We start from the raw sequence: 20,205 nt of genomic DNA, 5'->3' as shown, positions 1-20,205 counted from the left end.
TGAAGCCGGAAAAGAGCATTCGCTATTTTTTAATGCTTTTATATAGGACCAAAATGTCTTTGGGTTATTTATAATAGAAGTTTCAGCTTTATTAATATATGTGTCATAACATTGTTTTTCTAAAATTTTTACTCTTTTCCTTAATAAAGAAAAGGTTTGATAATCATGTAAGTTATTATATGTTTTAAATTTGCGAAAATATTTATGTTTCTCTTTTAAAGCTTTTAAGAGTGCTGGACTAAACCACGGAGGTGATCTGCGTGTAATGATGGTTTTAGCAGGCACGTACTTATCACGCAAAGTGTATAACTTATCATAAAACAACTTCACGGCATTCTCGAGCGGTACACCATATAAACAATCATGCCAATTCGTCTCATCCAAAGAAAATGATATAGCCTCGTAATCAGCAGTATTGTACAGGTATTTACGTCTAGGTCTGGAGTCAAGAGACGGTGGGACAGAGAGATTTGCCAATATCTCCAGCGATTTGTGGTGGGGGTCCTCAGGTACAAGTGGATCGAGGCAGCACTGCACTGAGAGAGGCAGGGATGAACTAGAGAAAACCAAGTCTAAGACTCGATTATTCACGTTACGATTGTTGTTAAATTGAATTAGATTACATAATGTGATTGAGTCAAAAAAGTCTACCTGATGTTCGCCAACTACCCCCACTGGAGATAGATCACCATGGTCTTGGATCCAATCGACGTTGCTCAGGTTAAAATCGCCCATTAAAATAAACTTATCTTCCGGTCGTGAATTACACACTTCAACCATTTTATCTGAGTAATTTTTTAATTGAGTATCAAAAGAATAACCTTTGTTTTGAGGACACAGATATAGTACGCAAATATGAATTAAAGTCTGCTTATTGTTACTATTGTTAAAGATAATAGTTAACCACAGGTCTTCGGCAGTACTACACCATATCTAATGGAGTAATATGTTTAAAAGAGAAGTGCGAGTCACAGGGTGTCACGTGGGTTTTCAATATTTCTTCAGCCTCGGAGGGAGATGACTTTAAGTTGGCAGTTGTTGCTGAAGCTATATTAACAAAAAATTTGTTAAAAACTTCTGCTACATCTTTATCTGCAGATATCAAATTGTCGTGAACTTTGAGAGAAAAGTCATTATCTCTTGGTTTTAGTTTACCAGTCTCTCGGTTGATAACATTCCAAGTTTCTTTTATTTTATTACTGGCGTTTCCTATCTTGTCCCGAATATAAAAAGACTTAGCCATGAAGCAAACTTTCTTAAAAATTTTTGAATACTTTTTCACATGCTCAAGAAAAGATATACTATTATTATACTTTTTCATGCCATAAAGCTCATATAACGTATTTCGACTTTTGTATATTCCCTTAGTAGCCCAGTCACTAAACTTAGATTTGGTATTTGGTTTTATTGGCTTTACAGTAAAAACTTTGTCATGTTCGGTTTTAATACATTCGAAAAGGTTATTGTAAAGAGCATCTGGGTCTCCCTGCACGTACGGCACTAAATGCAATTTATTTCCAAGATTATTCTTAAAACGTTCTAGACGACTAATGGTTACAGGTCTACATACGGCATTTTTGTTACTTGTATTATTAGAATTATTAAAAATAAATTCTACTTTAATACCACAGTGATCTGACGTAAGATTGTGTATGACAGCTTTTTTGTCAGGGACACAGCTAGAGAAAATATTATCTAGACAAGTAGCTGTGGTTTCCGTAATTCTAGTTGGCTCCTTAAATTGACTAAACAAATTAAATGACTTAAAAAGGGAAAGTAGTCTTACAGAATATGATGATGAGCTATCTAGTAAATTGACGTTAAAATCTCCACAAACTAAGACCTTTTTGTTGCTGTTACAAGTTTTATTAAGAGCATCCTCAATAGCCGCTTCAAAAATACCAAAGTCCCCAGAAGGGGGTCTATACACACATACAATTATGTAACTCTCAAGCTCGACACAGGAAATTTCGATAACACGCTCAACTGATAGCCCTACTACATCTTTGCGTTCTTTACATTTAATATTATTATTGACAAATATTAAGGAGCCTCCGTGAATGGCAGACTTCCTGTAAAACGCGCTACATAACTGATAATTATCTATGTAAAGAGAGCTTTCATATTTCTTAAGCCAGTGTTCAGTAATACACATTACATTAATGTCAAAACTTTTTAAGAAAAGCTCTATTTCTAAAACTTTGCTGGTCAAGCCTTGAATATTTTGATGAACAATCTTGAATGTTCCAGACTTGGCCTTTGTCGAGTGCCTCAGTTTAAACAACTAGTAGTAGGTACAGTCTTAATATTATTACTATTTACATAGTGAGAAATCAAATTATTAGTACCCTGATTATGATTATTTTTATGAATATGATTACATTTAATATTGAATGCAATCAAAGAGGCTAATTTATTCTTTAATTTTTTAGAGAGATACATTGTATCTACAGTCAACTTAAGGCCGGGTAACAGAGAAAATGGCGAAAATGAGGTTTTCATTTTTCATTTTTGAGGTACTAAACAGTAAAATAAAAGGCTAAGATTTTTTTTGGGCATAGTTGAGGATATTTTCTAGGGCTATTAACGGATGGAAACACGATTTGATGAAGTTGACTCGATAGAATAAATTCCCAAAGTTACCTCTATTCGTTTTCTAATTATGGTTTTATTTTTAAAATAAGCTATTTGAGATTCTGAATCTTTTACTAAACTAAAGTTCAGAAATAACTTGAGGGCTTTTAACGGATGAAATTTTTATATTGCGTCTTATTTAGTTACTATGTTAAAAAATGTGGAAAAAATCGCCCATGACGGCTTGGACAATCTCAATCAGTCGCGCGGTGGCGCTTACGGAGGACGGACGCGTGCCAGTTTTTTGGCCGTGACAGTTCTCGATTTGTCAATATTTTTGACAATGATGACTTTGATGAGTCACAGTATAATAATACCAGTGTTACTGGAGAAAGCTAAAATTTTTGATAATTAAGAATTCTGAATTTTGTCTACCTATTGAAATTTAAATCGTTGGCATCCTTTTAAACTAAGACTACTCATGATACATTCCTCAAATATGAGACAAAACCAATGAGTTAAAATTACATTTTAATAGTACCTACATACAATCGTCTTCACTCTTTAGAAGAGCACACTGACACAAATAAATAATAAAAAATTAGGTCAGTGGGTCAAATATAGGGGCAGCTGCACGTCACTGAAAGACGATTCTGTTTACTCGGCATCTGGGCTGGAGAACATGAATCCTTGCTTACAGATGCAGATGTAAATAGAGTTATAATCGGACAAATTTTACATGAAATGTATAACAGAACTCAGTTAAAAGACACATACATGGAATACCAATAAGGTTGCGGAGGGAAAGCTACCTATTATAAACTAGCGGCCGCCCGCGACTTCGTTCGCGTGGACCTCGTTTTACCCCCGTTAGATATAATGTTTTACCTCATTTTACCCATGTTGATAGATGGCGTTTCACGGTTTCCCCCGAATGAATATTTACGAACGTCATACCGTAGTTTGTCCAGTGCTGTAGATTTTAACCAATGACGATAGATGGCGCTTTTAGACACGTCTTATTTATTTATTGAAATTTATTTGCCACATATCGTCATAATGTTAATCTGGGTTATAAACAATAATACTGTAAAGTTTCAACAAAATCCGTTCAGTAGTTTTGCGTGAAAGAGTAACAAACATCCAGACATCATGACATCCAGACATCCAAACTTTCGCCTTTATAATATTAGTAGGATATTTCACAATACAAACTAATATTTACTATTTAGCATTTACTTACAGTAAATATTAGTTTGGATCGTGAAATATTTAAAATAAAAAAAAGAATAAAACAAAACAGGGTTTCAAATTACCTAATTATAATCTAATATTATAAAGAGGTAAAGTTTGTGTGTTTGTATATTTGTTAAATTGTAAGGGGTAATCTCGGGATCTACTGATCCGATTTTAAAAAATCTTTCACCAATAGAAAGCCACATTATATCTGAGTGTAATAGGTTATATAAAAACCAAAAAATTCCACGCGGGCGAAGCGGCGGGCGGAAAGCTAGTTTATTTATAATTATGTAAGAGCATAATTATTAGAGTCGAAGTCAAACATTCTTTATTTGTGTGGACCTATATTAACAAGAGATTACAAGGCGTCAAATATTTCAAGAAAAAAATTAAAAACTATCATAAAGCTAAATTTTGCTCTCATGGAGCCTTTGCCTACTCTGACAAATTAAGACTTAGAGAAGAAACTAATAATAAAACTATTTAACTGTCCTGCAATGAAAAGCTTGATCGGGTACAACACCTCAAGTTATTTCAGAACTTGATTTCATTAAAAGACTCCGAATATCAAATCGCTTAGGTATCTAAAGTCAAACGATTCTGAAATGTCAAGTGGACTAATGAATAACCCATTAAGATAGTAGCGCCCTCCTGTCAATGACATACCTGGAACGATAGAGTTTTGAACAACTAATAAAAATGCTTTGTCCTAAATGACTGACGGATATCGTAGAGACCTGAAAGTTGGAAGGTGTGTTCTTTTTATGACGTAGGCATCTCATAAGAAAAGATTTTCCGAAATGGGGTCATGAAATGAAGGGGGTGAAAAAAGGGGGCAAAGTTTGTATGGGACAAAGTGATTCCTTGGTTCAATCTACTTGAAATTTAGTTTAACAATACCTTAATATAATTCATGAACGGGTAGAAAGTAATTTTGGCAGTCATTTTCTTCGAAGTTGATATCAATACTACTTAGTGCCTTTGATTTAATTACTTTTTATTTTTACAAGTGTTTGAAAACTCCATTTCAGATTGTGTTCAATGTCAAGTGAAATCTCAAATTGAAATGTCTCAATCTCAATGAGGAGACTCTGTATTTATTCCTAGAATTCCCCAAACACCGTCAAATTACCCTTTCGAATTCAAGACAGTGCAGTTTCCCATCAGTCTGCTTCGTAATGACTATAAACAAAGCTCAAAGTCAAACTCTAGGGACCTCTGCTTAAACTCCCATGAGTGCACAGAGGTACGCAGGTAACCGCGTGTGATGCTCATAGCAATTTTTGATAGGTACAGAACCCCGTACATACGTCATACATATTATAGAAAGAAAACACCCAGACCAAAACAAACAAATATGTTTCTGCAATTTTAGTATGATATTTTTATTTATTAATAAACAAAGAGACTGAACAAAATTGATGCGTACCTATACTGATTAATGTTATTAACCACATGCAAAGCTTCGTGAATTGGAACAACTATAATTAAATTTATTATCCAAGCTCTAAATAATCGCTACTAAGAGTAACTTATCATAAAAAAAAATTCCAATCGCTCAAGCTCCCAAGGGCCTACCGATAGGTCGGGTGACGTAATCTTGAAATGCTTTAAGCCGGCGCAGAACTTCCAGAAGGTCGGGCGACGCCACGGCCACTTTGAACCGTGTTTACTTCTGCAGTTATATTTTATATTTATTCGATTCTAGAATATATTCCCAAAAAGTCTGAAAGGTGTTTTAATTTGTATCACTTGGATAATATGATTTCTATTAGAAAGTGTTGTGAGTGTGACGCTTGAAGGGAAGGAAGTCAACCTAACCTAACCAACTGCGTATTTCTATACTGTGTAGCTGGAAATTGTGGCGGGAGCTCTTTGACGCGCTGTTTTCGGCGAAGAATTGCGCGCGCAGATTTTGACAGCGCGAAATACCTACTTTAGAAGAAATACCAAGCCTTAAAGCTAGAAATAAATTTATTTATGTCAAAGAGTAAAAGTGCGTCGCTATGACGATAAGTCAGGTTATACATTAGTATATTTAAATCAAATATTTTCTTGTTGATCTTATTGAAATTATACCCTGAATTTACATAGGGTAAAGCACACAAAATTATCTTAAATTTTAATCTATTTTGCAAATCCAAGAGTTGGTCAATATTCTGAATTATACTCTTTTTATCTACTAAGTAACTATTACCATACATTATGATAACATTGGAGTTCTCATCTAATTTTTGGTTTTTACTAATTTCGTAAATTATCTCTGTAAGAAACCTACCCGGATAGCAATAGTTCAATACTTGTGTATTCAAGTGCTCCCTGAGCATAGAACCTAACCCTTGACCAAGTTGATCAGAATAAATAAAAGTTTTCCTTTCATTACAGGTAGCACTAATTTTTTTAGGCAAATCAGTTACATTAGTTTGGGATTTAGTGAATGTGTCCTGCCCCGACTCAGATTGAGTAGACTTTGGTATTATAATGGGCTGAAGGCCATTAATACAGTTACAAGAATGTTTATTTGATAAGGACTCAAAACGCTCAGTTTTATAATTACATAGGTCAACAAGTTCGGAAGTGGCCAGTACATGTTCATTGATTTGTTTCTGTGCCATTTCATACCGAGATTGGATCTGTTTAAGATAAACTTCCAAGTCATCGATTTTCTCATGTAAGATTAAAGTATTGTCATCATACAACTTTTTGTTTTGTTCTATTATTAAGTTGTATGATTTAAGCTTTTCTTTTAAAAGATTTTTCTCTTTCATTAGAATTAACTGTTTAGGTATACTACGTTGAAATTTAATTAATTTTTTGGTTTTCTTGATAAATTTCTTGATTTTAATATATTTTTTAAGTTTATTATTACTATTAAATTGATACTTTACTGCTGGACCGGAACAAGACACATCACATGTCAAGTCTATTATAGGTATAGTTGGATTCTTCAATTCGTGATCACTGTTAATCAATTCATTATACAGGCTCACGGTTGAGTTCAATTCTTGAACCTGTTTTTCCTCCTCCATAGATTTTATGGTTTTATGTGACTCACATAGGCTCTTTTCAAGGTCATGGATGCGATCCAGAGCCTGCTCATGAGTGTTGTTGCATTCACTGAACGAATTCACTGTTTGTTGCAACTTCAAACATTGCTCCGCTAAGTCTAGATATTTGCCATGAAGCTCGGCAAGCTCATTCTTCAGTTGTGAGTTCCTGTTTACAACTTTTTGGATCTCCTGTTCACTGTCTTCACGTTCCCGGAGCAGCTGGTCGCTGACCTCTCGTGAAGCTTTGAGGTCCAGGAGAGCCTGCCTCAACTTAACTTCCATGTCCTTCATGGTGGCCTTACGGGTCAACATCCTTGAAGCTTGTTGCAGTGAAGTTTACCAATGGAAATAGGATTTTGTGTAGCGATCCCGATCGAAGAACCGAGAAAAAAAATTAAAAAAAGGGTTTTAGTGATTTTGGCAATAATAGTAGGTGATAGACTATTAGGGATCTGTATTTTAATACTATCTTATTAGCATTTAAGAGTCTTAGTACAGAAAATAACCAATTTATAAAGTAAAGCTAAGTTGTGTGGGTAGGAATTTTTTGTTAAAATAACTGGTAAATAATTTGTCTACTTATTTTCACTTATAATAAAGGATCTTTTACACGCATTGTATTATTTTACAGAATAAAGTTTAAAATTGAGGAATTCTAAGGCAAAAATAAGACTATTTACATGAAAATATAACCTCAACGTTGGGAATGTACTGTTATAATTTCAGTGTATAATGAAAAATACATGTAATTTACCCATAGATATTACTTAATTAATGAATAAAAAGAATACTCCCCTGTTATTTTGTTCCGTAAATTTGAATTTATGATGATTTTTCGTTGACAGCTGACGAAATTTTGTCTTCACTTTTTTGTCTTAAATATTATGTAGTTTCGTCGTATAACATTCGTATACATTATTTATACGATATAGACTTGATTTCAGTATAATTTATCACAATATTACACGAAATTACAGTAAAATAACATTAAAAATTTGTCCCGTTAAAATTACGCGTCTGACAGCTCACTTTTAAGGCCGGGTAGCAGAGAAAATGGCGAAAATGAGGTTTTCATTTTTCATTTTTGAGGTACTAAACAGTAAAATTAAAGGCTAAGATTTTTATTGGGCATAGTTGAGGATATTTTCTAGGGCTATTAACGGATGGAAACACGATTTGATGAAGTTGACTCGATAGAATAAATTCCCAAAGTTACCTCTATTCGTTTTCTATTTATGGTTTTATTTTTAAAATAAGCGATTTGAGATTCTAAATCTTTTACTAAACTAAAGTTCAGAAATAACTTGAGGGCTTTTAACGGATGAAATTTTTATATTGCGTCTTATTTAGTTACTATGTTAAAAAATGTGGAAAAAATCGTCCATGACGGCTTGGACAATCTCAATCAGTCGCGCGGTGGCGCTTACGGAGGACGGACGCGTGTCAGTTTTTTGGCCGTGACAGTTCGCGATTTGTCAATATTTTTGACAATGATGACTTTGATGAGTCACAGTATAATAATATCAGTGTTACTGGAGAAAGCTTAAATTTTTGATAATTAAGAATATTATCAATTTTGTCTACCTATTGAAATTTAAATCGTTCGCATCCTTTTAAACGAAGACTCTACTCATGATACATAGTACATTCCTCAAATATGAGACAAAACCAATGAGTTAAAATTACATTTTAATAGTACCTACATACAATCGTCTTACACTCTTTAGAAGAGCACACTGACACAAATAAATAATAAAAAATACTGTCTAAGGTCTGTAGCTAAAGGTCTAAGCTGTAAGATAGAAGAATCTTCTAGCCAAAAAGATGGCAGATGCAGCAGATGTCAACGGATTTAAAACTGGAGTTCATGTGTATCCTTGTAGTTTTGAGTCTCTAGAGCAGTGGTTCTTAACCTTTAAGTTATGAGGGACTATTTCACCAAATTTCTGTCTTGTCAGGGACCACCTCATAATCGGTCAAAACCAGTTTGACTGCAAAAATCAGTTAAAAGTGGTTTTGACCAAGGTGTGCAAGTGCACATCGTGGACCACTTGGAATGCCTCCAGGGACCACCAGTGGTCCGCGGACCACCGGTTAAGAACCACTGCTCTAGAGCGTCCCTTCCTCCACCATGCGTAAAATTTTTCCAAAAATACTGTCTGAGGTCTGTAATAAAAGTCTAAACTGCAAGATAGAAGAATCTTTTAGCCAAAAACATACTGTGGTTATAAAGGTGTACCAAGGGTACATGCTACACCTTTTTATTCGATTGTAAGAGTACTGGTTTACTCACAAATCCGTTTTATCTGATTTTCTGAAATCTTTTCATTACACTGGTGTTTATCATTCAAATCAATGACTAATGTTTGAACTTATTTGGACATATCAAGGTCTATCATTGGTATTTTTTTCAAACTTCTGCGTTAAGCCATTTACGAGATCTGGAACATCACAAAACATTACCCCAGCAAAATTCTAAATAACTTGAGAACCGGAACACGAACAAATTTTGCTATTCGTGGACAAATTACTACGCAACAAGAGCTATCTATCCATGTATTTGGTTCCGGGATAGAACGACTTTCAAAAAAAAAAAATTGCCAGGGTAATGTTTGAAACGTTACCCCAGCAAAATCTGTGTTTTCCTAATAACTTTAAAACTATAATTTGAACGAATTTTGCTATTAGTGGACAAATTTCTTCTCACGATGGACTAATTATCTGCTATACTCTCGACTCTCTAAAGCACAACATTTATAAAAATTTTGCTGCGGTAATGCACTCCAGGTAACCGTGTGTGATGCTCATTGCTCATAGTGATTTTTGATACAGAGCCCCGCCGTACATACGTTATACATAAATTATGGAAAGAAAACACCCAGTACAATACAAACAAATATGTATGCAATTTTAGTATGATATCTGGGGGCACGGCAGTGCCCCCACCAAGTCGAGCAAAAAAGCGGCACGGCCGTACCATCCTTTTCTCGAAGCAATTCAGGCCATTTTCGACTGCCTGTAACTTCGTTGTGGATAAAACTAGAAGGCTGAATTTTCATTAGCTATGCAGGCATTGTAAAGACACGGTATATTTAAAATTTTATTCAATTTGAACCAGTAGTTTAAGAATTATAACGGGTCAAAGTTACTTAATTTTGTCACTCACTGACTCACTGACTCACCGATCATCAAAACTCTAAGGCACTTCTAGCAGACCTAGAAGCTTCAAATTTGGAATATAAGTAGTGTTTGGTGTATGAATCAAGGAAAAACTAAAATATTTGGGGGCACGGTAGTGCAACCGCCAAGTCGAGTAAAAATTTTCAATTTCGGTCCAGTTTTCTAGATACATAACTGCTGTCTACAAAATACAAAAAGAAATGAGATTTGGGGGCATGGTAGTGCAACCGCCAAGTCGAGTAAAATTTTTCAATTTCGGTCCAGTTTTCTAGATATATAACTGCTGTCTACAAAATACAAAAAGAAATGAGATCCCATCAAAAACAATACTTGTCACAACTTTTTACCGTAGAACAACTGATCTCACAACGTTTTACCGTAGAACAACTGAGTTGCGAGACTTGGTTTTTTTGACAAGTATTGTTTTTGATGGGATTTTTATTTATTAATAAACAAAAAGACTGAACAAAATTGATGCGTGTACTGATTAATGTAATTAACTACATGCAAAGCTTTGTGAATTGCAACAACTATAATTTATTATCCAAGCTCTAAATAATCGCTACTACGAGTAACTGATCATAAAATGTTTTTCCAATCGCTCAAGCTCCCGAAGATCTACCGATAGGTCGGGTGAAGTAATCTTGAAATTCTTTTAGCCGGCGCAGAACTTCCGGAAGGTCGGGTGACGCCACGCCTCTTTGAACCGTGTTTACTTTGGCAGTTATATTCTATATTTATTCGATTCTAAAAATTAAATATACAGGGTGTTAGGTAAATGGGTATATGAGCCGACACTAGCCCATGTTAACATAGGCATATAAATGGTATTGTGAAGTCAGAAATTTGATATCATGATTTTAATTTTTTTAATTTTCATACAAAATATATTTTACAAGTTCCGATTTGTATTAAAATTAAAAAAGTTAAAATGAAGATATCAATTTTCTGACTTCACCATACCACTTATATGACCATGTTAACATGGGCTAGTGTCGGCTCATATACCCATTTACCTAACACCCTGTATTCCCAAAAATTTTGAAAGTTGTTTTAATTTGTATCACTTGGATATGATTTGTATTAGAAAGTGCTGTGAGTGTGACGCTTGAACCAACCAACTGCGTATTTCTAAACTGCGTATTTCTATACTGTGTAGCCGCGAGAGCTCTTTGGCGCGCTGTCTTCGGCGAAGTATTGCGCGCGCAGATTTTGACAGCGCGAAATACCTACTTTAGCAGAAATACCAAGCCTTAATCTCAGCTCATTTAAATCTTTGGTAAGACATTAAACGGTGATGACCAAGCTTCATTTCATTCACCAATTTCGTCCATCCATCTCTACTACGTTTATTGAAAAGTTTTCGTAAATCACACTGTTAAGATTTTATCAATAAACTAGCGAGCTAAGAGTGAACAAAATTTTCTCTGGAGTCTGGAATCATCCTTGCTGAAAACTGCATTATAGTCCGTTGCGTACTTTCAAAGATGTAGGACTTAATAAGCATACAGACAGTTAGCGACTTTGCCAAGTACTCTGCTACGAGAAGCTATACTTGCGCCTACTGGTTGCCGACCAGCGCCTGCTGCTAGATCATGGCGGGGTCATTGCAATATCGCCCATATTCCGTCTACACAAGATACCTGCGCCTGCTGGTTGGCACGATCGAGAAAGGCGGGGTCGTTGCAATATCGCCTCTATTCCCACTGCACAAGGTACCTATGCCTAGTGTTATTCCGTCTATATAAGATACCTGTGCCTGCTGGTTGGCACGATCGAGAAAGGCGGGGTCGTTGCAATATCACCCCTATTCCGTCTACACAAGGTACCTGCGCCTGCTGGTTGGCGACGAGCGCGGCCTCCTCGTCGTCAGCTATGGCCTGTTGCTCCAGCGCGGCGGGGTCGTTGCAATACCGCCCCTATTCCGTCTACAAAAGGTACATGCACCATGCACCTGTTGTTCCAGCGCGGCGGGGTCGTTGCAATATCGCCCCTATTCCGTCTACATAAGATACCTGCGCCTGCTGGTTGGCGACGAGCGCGGCCTCCTCGTCGTCAGCTATGGCCTGTTGTTCTAACGCGGCGGGGTCGTTGCAATATCGCCCCTATTCCGTCTACACAAGGTACCTGCTATGGAGAGGGCTATGCTTGGTGTTTCTTTGCGAGATCGAATTAGAAATGAGGAGATCCGTAAACGAACTAAAGTCGCTGACATAGCCCAACGGATTAGCAAGCTGAAGTGGCAATGGGCAGGGCACATAGTACGCAGAACTGACGGCCGATGGGGCAGAAAGGTTCTGGAATGGAGGCCGCGTACCGGAAAACGCAGCGTGGGACGTCCACCTACAAGGTGGACCGACGACATCGTAAAGGTAGCAGGGAAGCGCTGGACGCAGGCCGCTACCAATCGATCAACATGGAAAGCATTGGGGGAGGCCTATGTTCAGCAGTGGACGTCCTATGGCTGAAATGATGATGATGATGATGAAGGTACCTGCGCCTGCTGGTTGGCGACGAGCGCGGCCTCCTCGTCGTCCGCTATGGCCTGTTGTTCCAGCGCGGCGGGGTCGTTGCAATACCACCCCTATTCCGTTTACATAAGATACCTTCGCCTGGTGGTTGGCACGATCGAGCGCGGCGGGGCCGTTGCAATATCGCCCCTATTCCGTCTACATAAGATACCTGCGCCTGCTGGTTGGCGACGAGCGCGGCCTCCTCGTCGTCCGCTATGGCCTGCTGTTCCAGCGCGGCGGGATCGTTGCGCACGCGCGCCGGCCGCGGCATATGGGCAGCCATCTTTTCTGACACCTCCTGGGAATTTGAGGAAATAAGATATTTAAACAGGCATTAATAAAAATATATAATATTTACAAGTGTAAATGTTAATGTATGTCTTAAATTCAACAAATTATTTTGTATTGTATTGTATTGTAATAAGCCACGGGTAGTATGGTAACTCCTGGTCCTGGAGGATAAAAGTAGTAATAAATTGCGGTTGATCTTTTGCTAGTCACCTAGCTGGAGAGAGTCTTACAAAGGCTTGAACTACACTCGCCGACTCGCGATTTCCACTCAAGAACTCGTTTTGTTTAGCAGTTAACGGTTCTTCACCAGATAATAACAAGCCCTGCCTCTTCTGCTTTTAATCTGTATGGTTTGGGTGATATATTTCTAAGAAGGAAGAAAAGACTGGTCATTTTCGCTTAAACAATGCTGTGCAAGGTTCCATATCTCTTAGGTCACCTATAAAGTAAGGTCTAAGGTGCGGTAAGAGCACCTTGGATGCGGGCAGCGCAGGTTTGGTTGTTCTGGAAACCTTTGGAGGAAGGCCTTGTCCAACAGTGGAAGTCTTTGGCAGAAACGAAAACAAAACATAAGATATGTTTGTATGTAAGTTGCAAGCAGGCGTACACTAGTGGGCTTAGTGGGAGTAAATACCAAATGTCATCCTAGCGATGACTGCGACGACTGCGTAAAAAATGACATTAAATGTATGACAGATTGTACAGCGTTCCTAGCGGATACTTTCAAGAACTAAAAGCGACGACGTTCAATGCAAACTCGCACTAAGGCATCAGGGGTATAAAGATGAATACGCGTTTAGTACGCTACGACGCACTGTGGACGGTAGTAGCATGTAGGGTGTTCGTGCATACCTTCTGCACGGCGGAGTACTTGGCCAGCGCGTCCTTGAAGGCCTGCGTGAGGCGCTCCACCTGCAGCTTCTGCGGCTTGTCCCCGCGCCGCACCACAACTCCGAGTCTTTGTAAGTCCCGCGCCGTGGCTGAGACGCACGCGTTCACAGACTGCTGGCAGTCGTGGCTGAAGTGATAAAGTTATTAACGTCACTTCGTTCGTTTCAGCCAAATGACGTCCACTGCTGGACAAAGGCCTCCCCCAAGGTTTTCCACAATGAACGGTCCTGCGCTGCCCGCATCATCGAAACGTCATTTATTTGCTGCAAATAGACGTGGGACGTCCACTCACAAGGTGGACCGAAGATATTAGTAGTCATAAAGGTAGCAAGGAGGCGCTGGATGCAGGCCGCTAAAACCGGCCAATATGATAACATTGGGCGAGGGAGACTATGTTCAGCAGTGACCCTCCTGTGGCTAAAATGATGATGATAGGGCTTCTAAAAACCACTTTTTTATTTTTATTTTACGGCACAATTTAGGCAGTCCTATCTATTGATATGAAGAAATGCTATACAATTTGCAATATTTACCGATAAAATTCTTCAATATTCACCGGTTATTAACCAGTAATTCACCACCTATTCCAAATGTTTGCACTCTTTAATATAAACTAATTGGTTTGGCTGCAGCTCAGCCAGAATATTTCGGGAAAACTGCTCAACATCTATAACCAATCCATCATTATGTACCTAAAGTGACCGTTAATATCAGCAGCGACTGTTATCCTTCCTATTAGAATACATAAATACATAGAAATTGTAAACAGCTGCAAATGTTTTGATATCAGTTAAACATTACTCCTCTTATGGATTGATAAACAAAAATAACTCATAGGAATTATGCAACTGCTTTATGACTCATATTTACGTTCGTTCAAGGTCGTAGCTTCTTTCCGTACACCATACTAAGTAACCACCACTGGCCATTTGTATGTAACATCATAGTGATACCACTGCCTTGCCTACCTCTTCGCTTTCGCCATTCTGGATTTTACATGTAGTCGTTTTGTATGTTACAGTCATCACTTCTTTCTGCTAATACTTTCTTACACTGTGTTAATATGCAGTATGACCACAGAATAATAATAAGTACTACGTACCTACAGAAGTTTTACTTCGCGAAGGTATTTAAAAAAATGTATGCTCAATGTCATTAACAATATGGTGTAATTTAGCTTGTCTCAAGAGTCAAGCACCATTTTGTTGACAAACATCAGTGATCGGTACTGCGCCGAAGCTATAGGGCTGACTTCGGTAAAATGATGTGACGTGAGGTGCCAAACTGCAGAAAATGGCGGAGGAAATACATGATTTAGCATGAATTATCATGAATAATATTAACTACTTATTTATCTCTCAGTGTATTCAGGCAACTTAGAAAAGTATATTCTGTTTTTATTATTATTTAGGCAGTTAAATACTGCACAGTATTTAGTACACCATTTTCTTCCATCATACACAAGAATACGCGTGCGTGAGTCAATGTTCGCTCGTATGTGAGGCCTTGTCGAATAGTACTCCTGTAGGGGGCCATCGTGCGTGTTTTGTTTTCGATGTAAACTCGCGGAGATGAACAGGCCTGGTATGACTAATTACTACGCTACACGACTTAGCTGGTTCCTTTTTTAGACAAATTTTGAACAACTTAGATGGATTCACTTACATCTTATCCCTCAACTGCACACTGTCATGGGGACCCCCTATCTGCTTCATCATCTTCTCGAGCGACCTCAGCCCGCTGTTGACTGAGTTGACATTCTCTGCGATGCCCTCGCTCAAGTTGTAGAGCTCAGTGGGACTGAAGTCCGCGAAGCCCACCGCTGGAGGCGCTGCCGTGGCGCCGTAGTCACGGCTCGACCCAGTTATCGGCTCTCGCTCGGTCATTGTGCTTCTGGAATTATGTGAAGCGTAAGTGATGATTGTGTGAAGCAAAGTATATAAGGGGTTTGACGGATTAGTATGGGATAGTGCGCATTTTGCGAAGTGCACATTTTGCGCCAGACCCGATGTGAGCTAGGAGAGGTAGTCAGTTTGCTTGCCCACACCACCTCCTCAGGCTAGACTGCCGCATATTATTTAGGCAGGATTTTCCACGATTAGAAATATAAGACAAGGTATGTAGGGACGTACCATTTTCAGGAGGGAGGGATAGCCCTCTGCCTCTTTTTGGTATGCCCTTGATTAGTGAAGTGATGAAAGCAGTATGAGTGGTGGTCCCCAAGATGGTAAAATGCATGCTTGAATCTACTGATTAGAAGCTTGTAAAGGAATGTTAAGTCCAAGGCTTATCATTAACCACAGCCCACATGACAGAAGCAGATTAATTGTAAGTTATGTTGTAAGTGATTGTCTAGTTATTAAAATAATGATGCACATAATTTTCCTTTCCTTGACATAGCTTGGAAGTGGTGTATAATAGGATCATAATTATATTAGTGGTACCTACATTATGGTTGATGAGGCAATAAGGCAGTGCTCACCTGATAGACGGTTAAGTAATGAAAATTATTGGTTTTAAAATAGATAAAAGAACATGTAAAGGCGAAAGCAAAGCATTCATAAGTTTTAAATATAATTATGGTATTAAAATTTGTATTATTAGATAGATTAGATAAATTAGCACACAATATTAATTGCTACTTAAATGTTTAGTAATAATGAGTTATAAATTAAAACATTTGCAATCTAAATTGGGTTCAACAATCAGTTAATTTAAAAAGGTAATTCAATTTACTGAATCATATTGTTGCTAAATTTTAATCACACTGTGCAAAATTTATGCTGATTAATCAATTTCCAAACCCAAATAACTTGATTTATTGATTTTGTTCTAAAAGTTTGATGCAATTTAACAAAATGTTCACCAAATTACAGAACAGAGTGCTACAGTTTTTGATGTGTAGTTATTTAAAAGTGTTTGATTCTAATCAGATTTTTATAGAACTTAAGATACCTAATATTTTCATGAGATTTATTACGTAGTATTTGTTCCTAAGTTTTATATGAAAATTAGGTTCAAATCATTGCCTACCTGTTTTTATGGGTGTAAATATATTAATTTAAAAATTAATAAGGAAGTCATAGAGAAGTCCCTGATTAATGGTGATTATAATAACATTTTATTATGAAATATCTTGTTAGAAATCATTGAAAGCAACTTCAGAGTACAGGACGCACAATAGTTTTAATATAAAATACAGTAATAAGTTTGAAAGATATGCTATTAAATAAAAGAAAATATTTTACCCAGTTGGTCAAATCCTGTCAAGTCCTTGATAAATTACGCTTCCCAGTATCCACACATGTGGAGATAAGTCAGATTAATGTTATGATTCACAATAACACTGATTACTCATGGAATCACTTATCATCACAAAGGAAAATAAAGAACGCAAATGGCATAAAAATAATCTCAATTACTACGTTTTCACTCGGGATGGTACGTGCTGCTCGCCTTTACTATTAAAAAACGTGTATTAGATAAGTATTTAGAACCGGAATGTTTAGTAATATACCTTAAAATGTAAATTAGGACTGCTTATATTCCGGTTTTCACACTAAGTTTTCACATAGAAAAATTCACTGAATCGACGATGGTCGACGATGACGTTTGCTGTCAACAATCAGCTGTCAAGTCGTCAGCTGCGGAAGCGGATTATTTTTTAAAGTTGTAGGCTTTTATTGATTATTTATTTGTTAAAAGATTTTACGGCTTATCATAAACTTTATTGAAACGATTTATCGTAGTTGTGACAAGTTAAATTAATCGCAAGTTAATCATTGCGAATAACTAATACATTATAAGTAGCAAGTAGTGCGCCAGACATAAAAGAGATGGCGCTTACATAGAAACTGCTTCGTTTCCCATTCCCAATCCACAGGTGTCAGGGCAAGGAGGGAAAAGTTTTTCCTTGAAACGAAAAGTTTACCCTCGCATATTTTTTATCACAAATTAATTTCAAATGATTTTTTATTTCATGTTGCGATTGTCACGGTTGATGGTGAATAATGTATTTGTAAAAGTGTTTATCTTATTTGTTTTCTAGAAGTGAACTTAAAATTATATTTTATGTGAGTTGACAAATTAACTTGATAGATCTTGATTTATGATACCTACCTATTTAATTTCTTCAATGATGATGAATTATTTTCTCTTTTTTTCCAGCACAAGATGTACCTGCACCCTGGACAAAACCACAGCTTCGATTGTCCAGCTGCACCCGATTCAAGTAAGTAAATCGTTTTTCTATTTTTACCAGTTCCCCGAGTGATCGTGAAGTATTCACATCGTGACCGACACTCGCATTTTTCCCATAAGCGCACGCGCAGGACACATAAAGTGCTCGACACCTGCGCGACACGACATAAATTAGTAGCCCTTTATGACTGCTGCGTTTTAATCGCAAAAATAGATTTATTTGTAATCGCCACTGGAATTTTATTGTTTGTATCTGAAGTGAGACTGAGGACAATAACAATACATACTATTATTACTTACAATTCCCTGTTGTAGAAAATTCCTTTACTATAATATTAGTAAGCACAAAAGTAACTGTATGTTGCTTTTTTACATTTTCATGAACCAAATTAATAAAAATACTAGATTGGATTTGAGTGTCGGACATATAGGCAAGTAGGCTACATTTTGTTTGTAGAAAAATATTGTCCAGATAGGTACGAAATAAAAGTTTGTTGATACTGAAACACACAGAAATTCATAAATGAGGGGATAAAAATGATAACCAAGTGAAATGACAAATGACAAACCGCAGGGACATGAGTCAGTCGATTTTATAATTATCCCGCAAATATGGCGCGGTTCGGATATTTATCACGCGGTGCGATGCTAAACTGGTGACAGCATTAAAATAATGCTTTTGATGCTGTGTCCAACTGTCCATGTTAACAAGGGCTTGGAATCGATTCTTAGACAGGGCAGCTCTTTTCACTGATATAACAGCAGGGTTTTCATAAAAATTGTCATTACTTAATTGAAAGGAATTTGAACAGGATAGGTTTTCTTTCAGCCTCATCTTGAGACCTGCTTTCTACACTCATACTTATTTCAGTAACCTATTTGTCACACAAATCCCTGTGACACCTAACTATGTTATAATATCATTTTACTGATAGCGACTGTAGTCGATTGGTCAAGTTAGCTCTAAATATGAATCCAGGAAAGTTAAGCGGCTTAAAACTCGCACGCTGGTTACCCTCAGGGAAACTTATTTAAAATAGGTGATGCTCATTAAATGTGATATAATTATAAGCACGCGTGAAATAAGGAAATAGTCATCATCATTATCATCATTTCAGCCATAGGACGTCCACTGCTGAACATAGGCCTCCCCCAATGATTTCCAAAATGGCCGGTTGGTGGCGGCCTGCATCTAGCGCCTTCCTGCTACCTTTATGAGGTCGTCGGTCCACTTTGTGGTCCACCCACAAGAAAATAGTATTATTCATAATTCCAAACTGATGGTGACTCTACAAAATGACGAAGGGGCAAGATAATGATGCGAGTGTTCGTCATTGACAATAAGAGCAAGCACTTACCGTCATGGCGGCTCTCAAGGGCGCAGACGGTGACGTGCGAGACTGGGTTGACAGTCACCTACATAGATTTGTAAGTAATTTTTTATATGGCGAATAACTTGAGGTACACAACTGATATTAAGTATGTTTTGTCGAGTTAAAGTGAGTCTCCACAGCATAGCTTTATAAGAGGTTAGAGTTTGGGTTCCAAACGTTAAAGTTTTTTGAAGTTACTGTTCTTCATTTAGTTTTCAATCTTTGTTATAGCTACCATACATACCAAATCAGTCGTATTCGTATTGTGTCCACTGTCCAATCTGTCTAAAAATATTTCGTTTTTCTGTAAACCCAAGTGGATGCTGTTGTCTTCCATTAAAGTTTCTTCAACCCAGTAGCGGCGTAAGGGGGGGGCGGTGGGGGCGGTCCGCCCCGGGTGCCAAGCATCAGGGGGTGACAAAAGTCGCGCAATTAGTTCTCACTGACGCATCTGCATGGCAAGGACGGTCGTGATTTCATGACAGGGGGGGGTGCCATTCTGGGATGCCTTAGGCTATAATTTATATTATGACGGGGGGGGGGGGGGGGGGGGGGTGCCGCCCCGGGTGCCAACCTATGCTACGCCGCCACTGCTTCAACCTATGTTTTCACAATCTTCCTGATTTAAAAACGATCCAATGGCTCATTGTAACTCTAATATAACCTTTTGTGAATGGATTTTTAAGAATCACAAACACGTTTTTCATTTGTTTGTTTGTTCACTGCATTGAGGAATGGAAGTTTTTAACACACTGCACTCGTTCGAATTTACTGGATATCGAATAAGTGCCGATTCCTCTGATGGTACAAAAATATACAAAAGCGGAGATTTTCATGCGCCTGAGTGCTTCGTTTTGATTGCAGTGCTTTGTTCGTTGTTGAGAAAACAAATGC

The 20,205-nt window shown here is 37.5% G+C and overlaps 1 protein-coding gene across 1 annotated transcript in view; it reads right to left on the bottom strand.

Moving 5' to 3' along the window:
* The window catches only part of LOC135081835 (syntaxin-7), a 30,236-nt gene extending 12,803 nt beyond the window's left edge, over window positions 1-17,433 (bottom strand). The window contains exons 1-7 of the mRNA XM_063976614.1: window positions 16,987-17,433; window positions 15,404-15,628; window positions 13,700-13,865; window positions 12,726-12,854; window positions 12,538-12,627; window positions 12,059-12,148; window positions 11,873-11,962 (exon numbers count right to left, since the gene is read on the bottom strand). Coding sequence (XP_063832684.1) covers window positions 11,873-11,962; window positions 12,059-12,148; window positions 12,538-12,627; window positions 12,726-12,854; window positions 13,700-13,865; window positions 15,404-15,624 — 786 coding nt within the window. The 5' untranslated portion in view covers window positions 15,625-15,628; window positions 16,987-17,433. The remainder of the gene's footprint in view (window positions 1-11,872; window positions 11,963-12,058; window positions 12,149-12,537; window positions 12,628-12,725; window positions 12,855-13,699; window positions 13,866-15,403; window positions 15,629-16,986) is intronic.
* Between the last annotated feature and the right edge of the window lie 2,772 nt (window positions 17,434-20,205).

Source organism: Ostrinia nubilalis, chromosome 20, assembly GCF_963855985.1.
Source record: "Ostrinia nubilalis chromosome 20, ilOstNubi1.1, whole genome shotgun sequence".
Taxonomy (NCBI): Eukaryota; Metazoa; Arthropoda; class Insecta; order Lepidoptera; family Crambidae; genus Ostrinia; species Ostrinia nubilalis.
This window is presented reverse-complemented; position numbering and strand designations above follow the sequence as displayed.